This window comes from Phycodurus eques, chromosome 22, assembly GCF_024500275.1.
Source record: "Phycodurus eques isolate BA_2022a chromosome 22, UOR_Pequ_1.1, whole genome shotgun sequence".
NCBI lineage: Eukaryota > Metazoa > Chordata > Actinopteri > Syngnathiformes > Syngnathidae > Phycodurus > Phycodurus eques.
The window spans coordinates 8578143-8595781 of record NC_084546.1 but is presented as its reverse complement, the minus strand read 5'-3'; the positions used below and the strand labels follow the sequence as shown (position 1 = coordinate 8595781).

The window sequence follows — 17639 nt, the reverse complement described above, 5'->3', positions numbered from 1 at the left end:
TACACATTTTGAATTGTTTCCCCCATTTCATGTTTTAAATCACACAAATATTTATGAAAAAGTGAATATTTATAGGACCATCCACAGGGTCATTTAGACACATCCAAAGCACCCCAAAGAATGAAAAGATATTTATTTTATTATATTACAGAGGGCTGTTTCACTCTTGAATTATGTTACATAAAAGATATTTTTTATTGTTGTTTTCAAAAGAAAGTATAAAAATCAACAGAATAAGGCAGAATCCTTCCTGTGTCATTATTTCTTGGACAGAAATTTCATTCTGTTCCCTGTTAAAAAAAAAAACATAACAATTAGATTAGAGTAAGCCAAAACATCAACTCAACAAATATGTACCTTTCCGAGGCTAATAACGAATGAATATCCTCACCTAAACCTTTGAGAAACCTGTTCACCCTCCGATGTTCACTCTCATGGATGGTGTCGAGATACTCGTGCACCCTCATTTCAAAAAGCCCTGAGGAGAAATGGAGGGAAAAAAACAACAACAAAAAACACTTTTTGAAGTTACATTTGAAAGTACAGCGAATCCCCGTTGATCATGAGGGAATTTGGGGCATTCGTGGGTCAAAGTTTACCACTGCATACTGTGAAAACATAAAAACCATCGCTTAAAAAAGCTGCAATATGGCAGGGAAACACTGTATCATTACCTCTGAGACTAGGCCCGTTGAGCTCCCTCTCCTGGATGAACCAGCCGAACATCTGCGTCTCCATGAAGACCTCCAGGAAGCGCCTCGTTGTCTTGGAGGGGACTGCCTTCCGAAAGGCCTCCCGCTGAAAGGAGCAAGGGGCGGACGACATGGAAGAGACATCGTCCTCCCTTTCGCTGAAGAAGAAGAGAGGATAGTGGCCTACCAGCTCCACGAAGAAGCGAACAAAGGCCTCGGACACGACAGTGCTGAGGTGGTCTGAAGAGGAGATGAGATGAGTGGCTAGATCAGCGATTATTCAATTTAACGAAATTGGTCTGAAAACTATAATTCATCCATCCATCCATTTTCTTTACCGCTTATCCTCACGAGGGTCGCGGGTCCCTGGAGCCTATCCCAGCTACCTTCGGGCGGGAGGCGGGGTATACCCTGAACCGGTCGCCAGCCAATCACAGGGCACATAGAAACAAACAACCATTCGTACTCACAGTGACAACTACGGGCAATTTAGAGTCTTCAATCAACCTACCGCGCATGTTTTTGGGATGTCGGAGGAAACCGGAGTGCCCGGAGAAAACCCACCCAGGCTCGGGGGGGAACATGCCAACTCCACACAGGCGGGGCCCGGATTTGAACCCCGGTAAACTCTAATTCATTTACTACAAATAATGTATTTTTATTCATCTATCTGTGGCAGCAATGTACAGTGACAGGGAGAATAATTGAATACTTGCCATGATGTCTGCCAGCCAAAGGTTGCACTGCACTGTATTTGTTTGCAGAGTAAACTAGTGGCTAGAGAACATGGAAGTTACGTTCCATATCACTTTCCTACTATGTTCTGTGTGGGAACTGAGTACACCTCTGTACTGTACCAGAAAAATCAGGAGATGAATACATTTAATTATTTTACCGACTGTCTGTGACCCACCCAAAATGGGTCCGTGACCCACTTTATGGTGGGTCGGGACCCACCAGTTGAGAATCACTGGACGAATAGTTTTGTGTTCGACTAAACAGGCCAAGATTTCTCCTTGAGTAAGTAATTTGAGATGAGATCATCAATTTTCCAGTGTAAAATATGTTCCTTGGCTCAACAAAGGTTGGGAAACACTCAGCTTAGATGGTACAAAGGTATTTTGGTTTTTGTTGTGTTTTACCATTGATAGCGTCACCTCCTCCGGCAAGCTCTCTTCTCCTCTCCAAAACATTCTCGAGGGCGGAATAAAGCTTCGAAGGCAGGATGGAGTCTTCGTCATCCATCTTAAAAAGATGCCAAAAATAATAAATGTGTAGGGCAGGGGTGGGCAAAGTATGGCCCACCGGCTACATACATTCCATTCAATAATAATACATTTGTATAGCAACTAGCTATACTGGATAGGACACTTAATTCATTATTATTATTATTATTATTATTAATTCTCAAAGACTTAAGGTTAGGAAGGTTACATTTACATAATCAAGAGTTCTGTAATATATTTCTACATTAATTTAGCCATTTTTTTTTAAATTGTAAATTCAGTTATTATTGTCTTTATTTTCTCATTAAAAATGATTAATTTTAAATAATACAAACTATTCGTAAAATAAAACATTTTACACATACATTTAACAGTTTATAAATTAGCTAATTATACTGTAATTTAAATGAACAGTTTTACAGGAAATATTGAAATATTCTTACTTTTTCATTTTATTAAATATTGTTCAATTATTCTTATAATTATACATAATACAAAAATATTTTTTTATAACAAATACAAGCAATATTTAGTATTTTTAATAAAATAGAAATAACCAATTTTTTAAAAATTGTATTAAATAATTGGCTAATGCATTATGATTACTTTTATTATAAATAATACAGCAAAACTAGCATAAATTATGTTTACCATCCACATTTACCTTTTTTTTTTTTTACCATCGACTAATGACGTGATCATGGGTCTGTTTTAAACATCTAATGTGGTCCCTGTGCACCAAAGTTTGCCCAGCCCTGATATAGGGTTTTCACATGTAGGCTTTTATCACGAACCCACCTGTTTTAGGAATCGACTTTTCCCCAGATCAACAACCAGAACCTGCATAGTGACAAATCAGCATTATTGAGAGATTTGACATCGCTGTGTGTCAAAATCTGGCTGACCTCCTCCAGGGGCAGCTCATTGAGCTGAGGCAAGGAGCCGCATAACAGGCCCACGATGAAAGGGGTCGGGGTGCACACGATGTCCAGCATGGCAGAGGGGAGCACAGGGATGTAGGTGTGCTGCCACACGAACGGGTAGAGGAGCGCAACCACCGCGTGGCAGCACTGGGACAATGTGCTGAAAAAAAAGAGATCTCATTATTTGATCTCATTAGAACAGTGTTTCTCAACCTTTATCGAGCCAAGGCATATATTTTACACTGGAAAAAATCTCACCACCAAACAAAAATGTCACAAAAAGTATATATGGATCAATCCAGATTTAGAGGAAACCCATTTTTAAAAACTTTTGATTTAGTTTTTTTTTTTTTTTTTTTTTTATTTTCAAGAGGTTATAAACCATAATATAGTTTGATTCATCCAGCTCAACCATCATCATGAGAGTATTTTATGGTAAATTTTATTTGTCATAACATATTTTGCTGTTTTGCACAACCCTGTTACGATACTCAGGCACCTGAAAAACTAATTTAAGAACATTTCTGAATAAATACTTTACAATTTCAAAAAAGTAAAAAAAAAAAAAAAAAAAAAGACAGACTAATTTAGTCTTGTATTTTCAGTTTATCCTCAGTTCCAACTGCAGTAACAGGGTTGTAAATCAATGCTACTGTTGGAGTTTTTGCTCGAGTACAGCCGTGTTAGCTGCGATGCTAACTGTTCAAGAACAAACTTAGCAAGATAATGAAAAAAAATAACTTTGATATTGTTTTTCTCAAGAGTAACAGGGTTACCTTGGTTTGAATAACACACTCCATACGGCAGAAAACATTGGGGGGGGGGGGAAAGAGAGGACTTATGTTCGGTCAACCTATGGTCTGCTGAGTCATGTAGCTCACGTTTTTTTTTCTCATCCTCTAGATGGCTAAAAAGTTTTTAGTCACAGGGTTGCGTGTATATTGAGAGACACAGCTTCAGAGCATAAATAATTATGAATATTTAAAATATATCTATGATCAAACAAAATGTCTTAATTACAAGGAAGACATCAACATTTTCACACCAGAAAAGGCTAATTTAAAACTTATGTTACATTTAGCATGTAAGTTGGTCATCAAGAGGGAGGGACAAGAGAGGAAAAAAAAAATGTACAGCTATATTTCAAATAATATTGAGGAATCACTTTTCGTAAGCTCCAGTTACGTTTTGTCTCAGGACAACTACAATTCTGCCATCTAGTGGTAATGTATGAATATGAGTTAATAGAATATCTTCATGAAATATGCCCAAACCTGAGTTTATCCGCAGTGAAGATTACCCTGCGCTCAAAAAGCAGAGAACCAAACACCCGCAGAAGCAGCCTCAGACTCAGGCAGGAAAAAAGACACTCGAAGTCCACATGTTCCAAGTGCGAGTCGGACGGTCGACATAGCTCCATCACCTACGAGTAACCGTAAAGTCGGGGGTTTTTTGGTTGTATTTTTGGAAATAGTTATTATATAAAAATATATGGGTCATTTTCATATAAATCGATCAATGATGGTAAAGATACATTACCGGTATTGAAAAAAAAAAAAAAAGTTTTTTTTTTATGCTGCCTTGTTTTTATATGGGTAAATGTCTCCCATGCTGAAACAGCCAGGCTTAAAATTCTATTTGAAAAAAGATATTGTTTAAAATTGTAGGCGTTCACAGTAAAGACAATCCTTACTGACAAAGCAAATGGTGGTGGCCCACTGAAAAACACTTCTTCCATAATGGTAAAGACAAAAGTACATAACGGTAAAGACAAACGGCTTCACAATTTACATGTTGCCATTCAAACTCTCCGGATGCAAATGCATAAATGATCCTTACTACTCATAAAACCCATTACAGTCTTGTCTTTATACAATCGTAATAACGGTAAAGACATAATGCAGCCCTATGGGGGGCACAAGCCAGTGCAAACTGTAGGCCGGTCTCAAGCCGGATAAATGCAGAGGGTTGCGTCAGGAAGGGCATCCGGCTTAAAACTTTGCCAAACAAATATGAGCGTTCATCCAAAGAATTCCATACCGGATCGGTCGTGGCCCGGGTTAACAACGTCTGCCACCGGCGCTGTCAACCTGCAGGGCGCCGGTGGAAATTCAGCTACTGTGGGTTGAAGTCGAAGAAGAAGAAGAGGTGGAAAGCGGGTTCTTCGGCAGAAAGAGAAGAGGAAAGCACAGAGACTAGAACTGAATGTGGGGACTTTGAATGTTGGGTCTATGACAGGAAAATCTCGGGAGTTGGTTGACATGATGATTAGGAGAAAGGTTGATATATTGTGTGTCCAGGAGACCAGGTGGAAAGGCAGTAAGGCTAGAAGTTTAGGGGCAGGGTTTAATTATTTTACCATGGTGTAGATGGGAAGAGAAATGGAGTCGGGGTTATTTTAGAAGAAGAGTTGGCTAAGAATGTCTTGGAGGTGAAAAGAGTATTAGATCGAGTGATGAGGCTGAAACTTGAAATTGAGGCTGTTATGTATAATGTGATTAGCTACGCCCCACAGGAAGGATGTGACCTAGAGGTGAAAGAGAAATTCTGGAAGGAGCTAGACGAAGTAGTTCTGAGCATCCCAAACAGAGAGAGAGTCATGATTGGTGTAGATTTTAATGGACATGTTGGTGAAGGAAATAGGGGTAATGAAGAAGTGAGGGGTAAGTACGGCATCCAGGAAAGGAACTTGGAGGGACATATGGTGGGACACTTTTTTCCAGAAGAGGCACGGACATAGGGTGACCTACAAGAGCAGAGGTAGAAGCACGCAAGTGGATTTCATCTTGTGTAGACTATGTCATCTGAAGGAGGTTACCGACTGTAAGGTTGTGGTAGGGGAGAGTGTGGCTAGACAGCATAGGATGGTGGTGTGTAAGATGACTCTGGTGGTGGGGAGGAAGATTAGGAAGACAAAGGCAGAGTAGATAACCATGTGGTTGAAGCTGAGACAGGACAAGTGTTGTGCAGCTTTTCGGGAAGAGGTGAGACAGGCTCTCGGTGGACAGGAGGAGCTTCCAGAAGACTGGACCACTGTCGCCAAGGTGATCAGAGAGGCAGGCAGGAGTGTACTTGGTGTATCTACTGGCAGGAAAGGAGAAAAGGAGACTTGGTGGTGGAACCTCACAGTACAGGAAATCATACAAGGAAAAAGGTTAGTTAAGAAGAACTGGGATACTGAGAGGACCGAGGAGAGGCGAAAGGAATACATTGAGATGCGACATAGGCCAAAGGTAGAGGTGGCAAAGGCCAAACAAGAGGCATATGATGACATGTATGCCAGGTTGGACACTAAAGAAGGAGAAAAGGATCTATACAGGTTGGCCAGACAGAGGGATAGCGATGGGAAGGATGTGAAGCAGGTTAGGCAGATGGAAATATGTTGACTGGTGCCAGCAGTGTGCTAGATAGATGGAAAGAATACTTCGAGGAGTTGATGAATGAGGAATATGAGAGTAGAAGAGGCAAGTGTGGTGGACCAGGAAGTGGCAATGATTAGTAAGTGGGAAGTTAGAAAGGCCTTAAAGAGGATGAAAAATGGAAAGGCAGTTGGTCCTGATGACATTCCTGTGGAGGTATGGAAGCATCTAGGAGAGGTGGCTGTGGAGTTTTTGACCAGCTTGTTCAATAGAATTCTAGCGCGTGAGAAGATGCCTGAGGAATGGAGGAAAAGTGTGCTGGTGCCCATTTTTAAGAACAAGGGTGATGTGCAGAGCTGTTTGGAACTATAGAGGAATAAAGTTGATGAGCCACACAATGAAGTTATGGGAAAGAGTCGTGGAGGCAAGACTCAGGACAGAAGTGAGTATTTGTGAGCAACAGTATGGTTTCATGCCAAGAAAGAGTACCACAGATGCATTATTTGCCTTGAGGATGTTGATGGAAAAGTACAGAGAAGGTCAGAAGGAGCTACATTGTGTCTTTGTCGATCTAGAGAAAGCCTATGACAGAGTACCCAGAGAGGAACTGTAGTACTGCATGCGGAAGTCTGGAGTGGCAGAGAAGTATGTTAGAATAATACAGGACATGTACGAGGGCAGCAGAACAGCGTGCTGTAGGTGTGACAGACGAATTTAAGGTGGAGATGAGACTGCATCAGGGATCAGCCCTGAGCCCCTTACTGTTTGCAGTGGTGACGGATAGGCTGAAAGATGAGGTTAGACTGGAATCCTCGTGGACCATGATGTTTGCTGTTGACATTGTGATCTGCAGTGAAAGCAGGGAGCAGGTGGAGGAACAGTTAGAAAGACGGAGGCATGGACTGGAAAGCAGAGGAATGAAGATTAGCCAAAGTAAAACAGAATATATGTGCATGAATGAGAGGGGTGGTGGGGGAAGAGTGAGGCTGCAGGGAGAAGAGATAGCAAAGGTGGAGGACTTTAAATACTTGGGGTCAACCGTCCAGAGCAATGGTGAGTGTGGTCAGGAAGTGAATAAATGGATCCAAGCTGGTTGGAACGGGTGGAGGAAGGTGTCAGGTGTGTTATGTGACAGAAGAGTCTCTGCTAGGATGAAGGGCAGAGTTTATAAAACAGTGGTGAGGGCGGCCATGATGTACGGATTAGAGACAGTGGCACTGAAGAGACAACAGGAAGCAGAGGTGGAGGTGGCGGAAATGAAGATGTTGAGGTTCGCTCTCAGAGTGACCAGGTTGGATCAAATTAGAAATGAGCTCATCAGAAGGACAGCCAAGCTTCGATGTTTTGGAGACAAAGTTCGAGAGAGCCGACATCGATGGTTCGGACACGTCCAGAGGAGAAATAGTGAGTATATTGGTAGAAGGATGATGAGGATGGAGCTGCCAGGCAAGAGAGCTCGAGGAAGACCAAAGAGAAGGTTGGTGGATGTCGTGAGGGAAGACAGGAGGGCAGTTGGTGTTCGAGAGGAGGAGGCAGGAGATAGGCTTCCATGAAAAAGGATGACGCGCTAAAGGGACAAGCCGAAAGGAAAAGAAGAATAACGGTAAAGACAATGCAATATTTCCGACACAAATTCATCCATATTGCGGAAATAACACCATTTATTTTGCTGCTGTGTGAATGCGAAACGGCTGCCTCATCCTGGCACGATAGCTCACATATCCCTCTCGAGTATTGCAACAACAAAATGAGGCGCTTTCCAGTGGCATTAACAGTAAAGACAGCATGAGTGACAGAGACTGGCTGTTTGTAAAAGAATAATAAAAAAGGAACTCTGAAGATGCATTTGCGGGGATATTAAGCAAAAGGAGAAACATTCTAGATCTCCAAAAATGCAATTAGCATCATCTGAAAACATGTTGCATATCATGAAATTTAATTTGGCACACCTAACGGTAACAGCTTTTTGGCACTGAATGTTTGAAAAATATTACATCCGAATATTTTTTTTTCTAAAAAAAAAAACAATTCTGACCATTCCGATGATAACTTCCAATAATTCAAATACTCGTATCAGAAAAATTAATTGATTTTCAAAGGAAATTAATTGGGTTATGTCTTTACCATTATTGAACAAATTGGATGAAAATAACACATATAATGACGATAATTATATATGTACAGTATACTCCATTATAATTATTATATTTATTTTCCTGACAATAATAAAAATACAATTCAAAAGTCAATGCTTTTTGTCAATAAACACCTCCGTGCCCGAGCCTGGGAGGAAAGTCTTGACGGTGATGGTCCTGCCCGGAGCTGGAAACTGGGCCTCCATGATCGCTCTCATGAACGGCTGCACCAGAGCGGGAGACAGAGCCCTCCGCCTCTCCACCTCATCCAACACCTGTATTCACACACACGTCACCACATGCAATATAGTATACAGAACACAATTTCATGTCCAAATTGACTCAAGTGTTAGGAGATTTACCTTGGAGAACAGTTTAAAACAGCCAAGGCGACTGACAATGCAGTAGACTTCTGGCAGACGTTTTCCTCTTCCGTTAGGCTGAAAACAGCAAATTTGTGTGGGGGATGATGATGATTTTTTTTTTTTTTTTTTTTTTGTATACAAGAGCGCCAGTATACTAAATAATAATAAATAATGGTCATTTTTGCTACCTCTACCTATGTCATAGGCTCAAAATAGCAGCTCTCAGTATGAAGTTGCTGGAACCACGATAATTTTGGTAAATTAATACATCATTAGTGAACATTTTTGATGGTACATGATGTACCACCTAAAGAATACTGCATGTATCACAATTGTGACCATATAGTTGCACAGTTGGCCTCAATGTTCATGAAATAAAATAGCTAAATCAGGGTCTTTATTGATCAAATTATATAAAAATGACCAATATAATGAATGAATATGATCTTGTCTCAATTTACTCACAATTCTACTCATTCAGTGTGAAATCTGGGCCTGTTAAGCTGAACACAAAGCTATAATTCTATACGTCACTGGCATTAATAGAGCAACAAAGATACATTATGTGTACTGTAGTAAATAATACCTTTCAGACCAATTAAGTAAAATTGGATCATTTCCGGCACAGGTACAATTGTTGGGAATCACTGCTTTAGTTCATATTAAACTGGCAACGCATGCAAACGCACACATAGTGTATACACACACTGTCTATCCACACTTTCCCAGACACACGCTTCCTGTTTTCCCACAGGCTCGCCAACATTTTTGGCACAGTTATTTATTCAGCCGTGATCGTCTGTATTTGGCAGCTTCCTGTTCACTGGCAGCTCTTATTTATTTTTCAACATAATATTATTTACCAGTAAGCGGCGGCAGTATCCAAACCTCCTGCTCCCATCCTCTCCAGTCAATACAAACGAGAACATCTCACTAGGGAGGGATGAGTCACGTTAAATACACAAAGATTGGCATGTTATGACTACACAGTTTAAAAATATATATTGCTAATAACTATATAAACCAACGGTGGGTAACCTATGGCCCGTGGTTCACATATGGGCTGCTATGTTCTTTAATCTGGCCCACCGAGGGGTTACATGATTATGTAAAAAACAGCTACATTAGTGCTGAAATACCAGCCCTGTAGTATTTCAGCACTAATGTAGCTGTTTTTGCCTAAAAGTTATTTCAATTTTGGTTCATTTTTTATTAATTCATTGAATTAAATATTTGGCAAATGTATTTATTGTAATTAATATGATAAAAACTAATACAATTAAAAAATGCATGTATACATTTGACAAATTGTATGTATTGAAATGAAATAGTTGGTAAATGAATTCGGTAAATTAATTTTTAAATGAGAACTGATTTGATCATATTATTAAACTGTTTCACAAATTTAACCAACAAATTCTAACTTAATTTTTTTCACATCATCTCCAAAATGTCCCAGCCATTTTAAAAATACAGTGTGGCCCTTGAACGCAAAGGTTTGCCCACCCCTGGTCAGTGATAGGAAATGTTCCATTTATTAATATTATGAGCACTGTATACAGGGAACTTGAGGGGACCAAGACGACAACCTTGTGGCATACTACAGAAAAACAGCTATATTAACATAGCATATAATGGTAAATGTTCTATTTCGTTATGCTGAAAGTATTGTGAGAACTTGACCGTGCCGCCACATGTCATTTTTGTTTGCTTTGTTTATCTTTTGATGAAAAATACTGTATATTGTGACACGGCCTCACCTCGGATCGCTGTCTGCCGGCTCCCAGTCTTTAGCATCTGGGAAACAAAATTTGGGAATAATCTTAAGCTGATCCTCGGTCTCCCGTAAGAATTTGAAGTTTCTTTCCATCTGCAACACAAGAACAACAAAAGCATATTAGGGGGCATACCAAATATTATGGAGCACACCATTTCTGACCTTTGGGGGGAATTGCTGTGTGACTTCAGGTATATAATGGCCACCCGTTTTGGCCTTCTGCAGTGACACAACTAGGAAGTATTCAAAGAGCTGCTGATGGTGATTATTATCCATGTTTCTGGCTTTGGTACTGTTGCACTGCACCCCCATGTGGCTAGGCTGACCCAGTATGGACTGCACTGAGACCAACCTCTGCCGGTGGGCTGCGTCAGAATGAAGAGTCCATGAAAGAAAACTTGCAAAGCCGTTTAAGAGATGTTGCCTACCTTTGGCTCTCTCTTCAAATTCACGTTCAGAGTCGCTGTTTTCGTCGGTTACTGTGAACAAAACCCCAAAAGTCACGTTTTCATGAATATTACGGATATTGTGTCAGTGGTAGGTGACTAATGAATACATGTTTAAAAACAAACTTTGAAGATGAAATCAGAATGGATTGAACTAAAAAAGTTAAATACAACGAGCTGACCTGTGGTAAGGCAATGATTCATTCAGGCACCACTACACCGAGCACTTTTAAAAGATGAGGTGTATTATTACAGCAATAATGTCCTTTTTACAACAAAATACACGAATATAGTCCTACTGTATTTTTATCGAATAAAGGCTGTCTTTTCTAAAATAAAAGGCATAATATGAGGAGAATAGTTTTATTGTTTAAACCTAACATGACTTTCTTCCCTTGTTAAACTTTGGATTTAATATAATATTAGGACTTTATCTTGGAAAAATAACATTTCTATCCCAGAACTTATTCTTCTTGAAAAAAAATAAAACTTTACACAACTCCCCCCCAGCCCCAAACAAAAAGAAAAATAAATGTGTTATTTTAACATTGTTGCTTTTTTTTTTTTTTTTTCCGAGAGCATAGGCAACTTTTTAATTGCAATGGCGCTTAGGGCTATGTGTGATAGTGATGTATAATTGGCATCAAGATTATGAGGAGGTCCTTGGAAAAGGTTCTCCCCCGTAATAGGCCCCTGGACCAAAACGTTTGTCAACCGCTGCATTATGTCATACATTTAAAAGTCATCACCTCTCCCTGAGCTGGTCTCAGCATAATGATAAATCCTCCTCAGGTGTTTCTTTCCGATCCGAGCCTCAAAGATGCTGTTGATCCTCTGGACCAACTGGGAAAACCATTTTTAGAATTCCAATACACTCAAGCCAATTAGCGCACTAAACATACCGTTGGTATCCTACGGTATGTGCAGCTGTAGAGGTCCGAGGACGACCACGGGGTATCGGTCGGTGTGGACGGGGGGCTGAGCTGGGATGGGGATGCAACACCGCTACTGCCGCTGTGGTTCTGCTGGTTACCCCGACGCAGGTCCAGCAGCTTAAAGGTCCTGCCGGAATTCTGCCTAAAGAAGCCTGGCCTTGAAGCCTGTGGAAAAGAACTATCAGAATGATGTGGATTTAAGTCTATCATTTGAGTGGGGACTTACCTGACCCACTTCTTAATACCACCACTAACACGTTGCAATTATAGAAACCATCCATCAAAGATAGCCTAGCACTGATTTAAATAAAATACAGTCATGAGATAGTGTCCGAACCTTGCTTGTGTCAGCACCAGGAGACGAGGGTAAAGAAGACTGCTGGGAGCATTGACTCTCCATCTCTATGTCCTCATACGGGTTCTCTTTGTCTGGAAGAAGACCAAATATGCCATTGAACTCACGTTCATGAAGAATTTCACATACCGTACCGTATACTGTTAATCTATCCACCCATTCATTCTGGACCGCACTCTCTGAACTGTGAGGCAAATGCTGTGGCACAACCATACTGCAAAAGAACCAAGACAGATAGATAGATTCTTTTTTTTTTGTATTGTATGTTTTGTATTTACCCAGGATGTCTTCATAGTGATGCTCCAGAGTCGGTGAGCACTTTGAAACTGGGATGTCTTGACCCTGAAGTGTTTTTCTGTCAAAGTGAAAACAAATGTCCTTATTCTTGATTATGTTCATGAGTTAAATCAGTGAGTTCAGTTGCTCCAAAAATCTACTACATATACAGCGGTACGTTGACTTATGGCTTTAATTCCATTACCAAACTTGTAACTCAATTAATTTGGATATCAAATCATTTTTCCTCCACTGTAATGAATTGAAATGCCATGAATCTGTTCCAAACCCCCTCCGCCTTTTTGCATTTTTGTTTATTTAAAAAAAAAGAACAAAAAAGCGCCATGAATCAAAACATGACACACTAAAAGAGAATATGAAGAAATAAACTGGTTTTATAAAATGTCATTATTTTACGTACTGTCGTATGCGTGTGTTGGATTTTGTGCCTTTTATGTGGCAAGTGCAAAGTACCACCTAAAATAATACTTAGCTCTCCAAGTACCACCAATATTAAAATACAGTAGCGTAGTAGTCCTAAATGTTTGTCAAAAACAAGACAGACGTAAAAAGTATATTTTATACTATCCTAAACCACTATAACGTTACACACAGTTGGAATATTCACATTAAATATATGAAAATAAAAACAACTGGACTGAATTAATTAAATGAAAATAGCACCCAAAACTCTGTGCCGTCACCATAGTGACAGAAAAATTAAATGCTCTTCCACTAGAAGACAGAAGGTACTATTATCTGGTTTATCCACCTGTTGCCATTCATCCAACATCATAATAGTTTTGTGTTCAACTAGATTTCCCACTAAGTGCATTTGTGTGTAAATCGTTATTTCTGTATGGATACTGTACTTTTTTGACATTTTGTCTGGTGCTGTGCCTTCATATTTTTCAAATATAAAACATACACCTTAAACACTGACTTAAATGACATATTTTATGTTGTTTATACCTGTTGTGGTGGTTCTGTCGTCCCCTGTTGGCACCAGGTGAGGGTCTTGAGGCCGTTTTGGGCAGCGGGGGGAGGTTCCGCTGCCCTTTAGTAGCAGGATGCTGGAAAGTGCGTTTGGGTTTGGGGAGCGGGTTCACAGACGAAGACCCCGAATCCGTGGACACGTTGTCTTTCCTTTCACCCTCCGCCTGTTTGTCCTTGCTCGGTGGGCTAAAGTAGTTTCCGACCTCCGGGGCCGTCTTCCCGTCATTCTGACCCATGGCGTCCAGCTTTTGGAAAAGAGTAAATACTGCTCTTTTCTCTTGATTGCTTTGTTCTGATGTTTTTGTTGGTGTTAATGTCCTTAGCTGGTCCTTCGGCGGGGATAAACAAGGCCTTGAATCCAAAGTTTCCACATTCTCCTCGTGTTCCTCATAGGCTGTATTATCCTCGTTCCCTGTTTGCTGTTTCTCAACTGGTGGCCTCCATTCTGCATGTTTCCCCATGTTGTCTTTGTCATAATGACATTTCATAACTTGTACTCCCCTGACATTTCCCATCTCACTCTGCTCACCTGTGCTCCTCAAACCCACAAATGAGGACTTGAAGGCTTCTTTTCCCTCCCAAAGAGAGATCTTGTCTTTTATGTTGCCTCCGCCCGACGCATGGTGCTTCTTGCCCAACGGGAGTCCATTCTCGCTGCATCGAGGGTCTGAATTGAGCCTCTGGTGAGCCATCGTTGGCCAACTTTTTCCGAAGCTTCTTTGACGGCGGGACTTCTCTCACTGCAGTGACAACCGTTCTGTAATCTATACAGATTAGGGGGGGGGGGGAATTTTTTTTAGAGTGTAAAGCAGTGTTTCTCAAAGTGTGTTACGAGTGCCACCAGTGGTACGTGGACTCCCTCGAGTAGTACGTGAAAGCATCACTGAATTAAAAAACATGTTTTTTTTTACTTCTTCATATCAACTGTTTTATGTATTTTACATCCATTTTTTAAAATGAGAATGAACAGGTCCAACTGTCCAAAAATCAGATGTTATCAATTTAATTTATTGGCTATTGTGAATGATAAAATATATATATATAAAGTACATTCAACATTTTCTAACTTTATGTGATTAAATAATTGGTTAACTACAATTAAAACATTTTTATACACAAATTAAAAAGGTGTATAGTTCAATTTTTATTTTATTATTAAAATAAACCTTTCAGATTTTGCAGACGCATCTTAATTTTTTATTTTTTTTATTTTATGATTGACCTGGTCCATATGTCCGTTTTAAAAATCAAATGCGGCCTCTGAGCACAAAAGTTCAGCCATCCCGAGCCTAACTCGAACAAACAGCTACGATCGTGCACTATAAATAAATCTGACATTTGCCATATTATGCATATAAACGGTTGAACAGACTTTTAAGAGAGTCTCCTGAACTCCCCAATGACTCACTTGAGATCATCCCTTTCCGGCAACTGTGGGAAAATTGAGCCCGAGAGGCCTACGAACCCCCCGCGTCACCTTCTCATCGGCCTTTGCAAAATAAACACATAGTTGGACTGTGGCCCGTTTCAGCAAACTGTTATGTTTTAATAAATAATCCAGAGGAAATGGGAAGCCCTAATTGGAAAGACTTTTTTTGGTGTTTTTTTTCCCTAAATGGATGCGGTGGCAACCGCAAGGCAAATGTGGCTTTTATTTCCCAAGCACTGGATTGAGGGATCTGTTATCGAGGTGTTTATTGTTCTTGATAGGGACCTTTTATTTTATTTGTCTGTCCTTTATGGTCCTATTAACAGCTTCAATGATGACTTTGCAACTTAGACAGTATGACTTGGATGCATTTTTGCTTTTATTACCATCTGAACTGTGTATTATTTTGTTTCTAGGGAATGATGTGAGATTAAGATCCTTGCACGAACATTTTCAAATGCACTTTGTGGGCCAGCTGGATAAACTCAAATATTAACATCAGGTTTCTCCTTGTACATTTTATCGGCTCCTTTTTCTGCTGCTTTTATCACTAAGAAGGTCAGCCATGGACCCTCAGAGGGACGTGACATGCAGTGCCCGGTTCCCTTCTTCACTCCTCTCTCGTGAGGTTAATGTTTCAAAGTTCCCTGACGTTCCAAGATGCAACTTGTTTCCCAGCTCTAAAACCACTATCACTATTTGTTTTAATAGTTTCTATTGTTTCATGTTCTACTGGAATTTCATACACATGAAAGTGCAAACTGTCAAGGGCGAGGACCGTCACGATACCGCACTTCTCCATTCTGATTGCACACTTCACTATTATAACGAACATTAAGGCAAATACAAGATGAGCATTTAAAACACTATTAACACACATCAAATGAAAGCTAGTCGTTTTTCAACTTACCTCCTGGTTTAATGCACGCTCTTCATACGAGTAAAGAGGACTTGATGCAATAGATCCTTCATCAAAATAATCCATCAATCTGACTTCCAGACATTTTGCATTTGAAGATTTTTCAAATTTAGCTCCATTCATTTGGTCCTCTCCATGCATCGACGATCATTCACTCTCTCTACACAGAACCTGAACACACTCCCTCCCTTTCTCTAGTCTACAGGGTGGTTGCACACGTCACAGGCCCCGGGAATTAAAGCCATATCAAATGTAACTCATCTTTCCATATTTCAAAACTTATTGAACAAATGACACTGTGCAGCTCATTCAGGACATATTTGGAACTGCTTTGCACTGGAGAAGCCAATATTCTTGAGTTTTCCACATTTTCCATGACAACATTCCCAAATCAGTGCAGACATTTTCCGTATACAGTACAGTGGATATATAAAGTCTACACACCCCTGTTCCGATGCCAGGATTTTGTGATGATAAAAAAAATTTTTACACACCATCAATGTGACATATAACCTATACAACTGAAGTGTTTTTGAAAAATCTTTCTAAAGGAGAAGTAAAAAATAAACAGCTGAGACAATTGTGCACACCCGTTAGTAACTGGGATGCGACTGAGTTAAGAATTAACCAATCATATTCAACCTCATGTTAAATGGGAGTCACCACACACCTGAACACCATTTAAAGTGCCTCTGATTAACCCCAAATTTCAGATGTTCCAGTCGGTTTTTCTTGACATTAAATTTTGCTTTCTCGCCGCAGTCTGAATGTTTTGTGCTCACACTGACTTCTCTTTGGAGCCGTTCATAATTCCTTCCACCTTATCCAAAGCGTGATGCTGCCGCCACCATGCTTCACTGTAGGTATTGTGCTCTTTCGGTGATGTGTTTGCACCGAACATACCTTTCGGAATTACGGCCAAAAGACTCAACTTTGGTTTCATTGGACCAGAGCAAAATCTCCAAAACCCATGTGGGAAAATGAATTAAATTGAAACCAAAGTGCAGCCATATTCTTTCAGTTTATTATTTCTACTTCCTCTGTTGAAAAGCTTTTAAAAAACAAATACTCGCTAATTTACTCAGATATCTGTTGTACTTTACAAGAGTATTTCTTTTTCTGAAACATTTTACATCCATCCGTCCAGTTCCTGAGCCGCTTCTCCTCACTAGGGTCGCGGGCGTGCTGGAGCCTATCCCAGCTATCATCGGGCAGGAGGCGGGGTACGCCCTGAACTGGTTGCCAGCCAATCACATTTTACATCTGAAAACAAATATAGCAGCTATAAAGTCTACATATACTACAGGTGCTTGCCATGTAAAAAAAAAAAAAATGAAACCAAGATGAATCACTTTAAAACTTTCCAAATCTTTAAATCTTTTCAAGTTGACATCTTAAGGACTTAGTATCGGTGAATAAAATATGCACAGCAGCAGTGTGGAGGGACGTGAACCTGGAAGCTTTAAAAACGTTAACGCCACAGATTCAGAGAAGCAAGATATTCCCCATCCATGGCCTTATTTACAAGAATCATTTGTTGTCGGTTCCAAAAAGGATTCATGGCGAATGTGTTGTGTCTTGTGCCAGAACCAATGTTTTTTCCTGTTTAACTTGAGAAACAAAAACAAGGTAAGGTAAGGTGTAAGGTGTATTTCTTCCCAGTTATTTAGCAGATACTTTAGCATTTCTCAAATTCACAACATTAGCAAAGCTGTGGGAAAACATTTTCATTGCATAAAAGCATGAGCCAAAGATACCTACCATTTTTGTATGGGAATATGGAGCATCTTTTAGAAACAATGTGTG

General features: G+C 40.0%; 1 protein-coding gene across 4 annotated transcripts; it reads right to left on the bottom strand.

The window, feature by feature from the left end:
• Window positions 1-202: 202 nt before the first annotated feature.
• Window positions 203-15980, bottom strand: LOC133397237 (DENN domain-containing protein 2A-like). Of its 4 annotated transcripts, none has more exons than XM_061667882.1 (19): window positions 15825-15980; window positions 13462-14249; window positions 12492-12568; window positions 12196-12287; window positions 11826-12023; window positions 11673-11766; window positions 10640-10956; window positions 10461-10570; window positions 9564-9633; window positions 8698-8775; window positions 8470-8610; window positions 4116-4264; window positions 2824-3001; window positions 2717-2758; window positions 1835-1937; window positions 880-932; window positions 675-798; window positions 392-478; window positions 203-290 (listed from the first exon to the last, which is right to left on the bottom strand). In XM_061667882.1, exons 2-19 carry the CDS (start codon window positions 14175-14177, stop codon window positions 259-261), a joined length of 2661 nt encoding a protein of 886 aa, XP_061523866.1. In that variant the 5' UTR covers window positions 14178-14249; window positions 15825-15980; the 3' UTR covers window positions 203-258. The 4 variants fall into 4 exon arrangements, with proteins under 4 accessions (XP_061523866.1, XP_061523865.1, XP_061523863.1 ...); XM_061667881.1 differs by having other exon boundaries at window positions 675-932; window positions 10640-10842; window positions 10906-10956; XM_061667879.1 differs by having other exon boundaries at window positions 675-932.
• Window positions 15981-17639: the final 1659 nt, after the last annotated feature.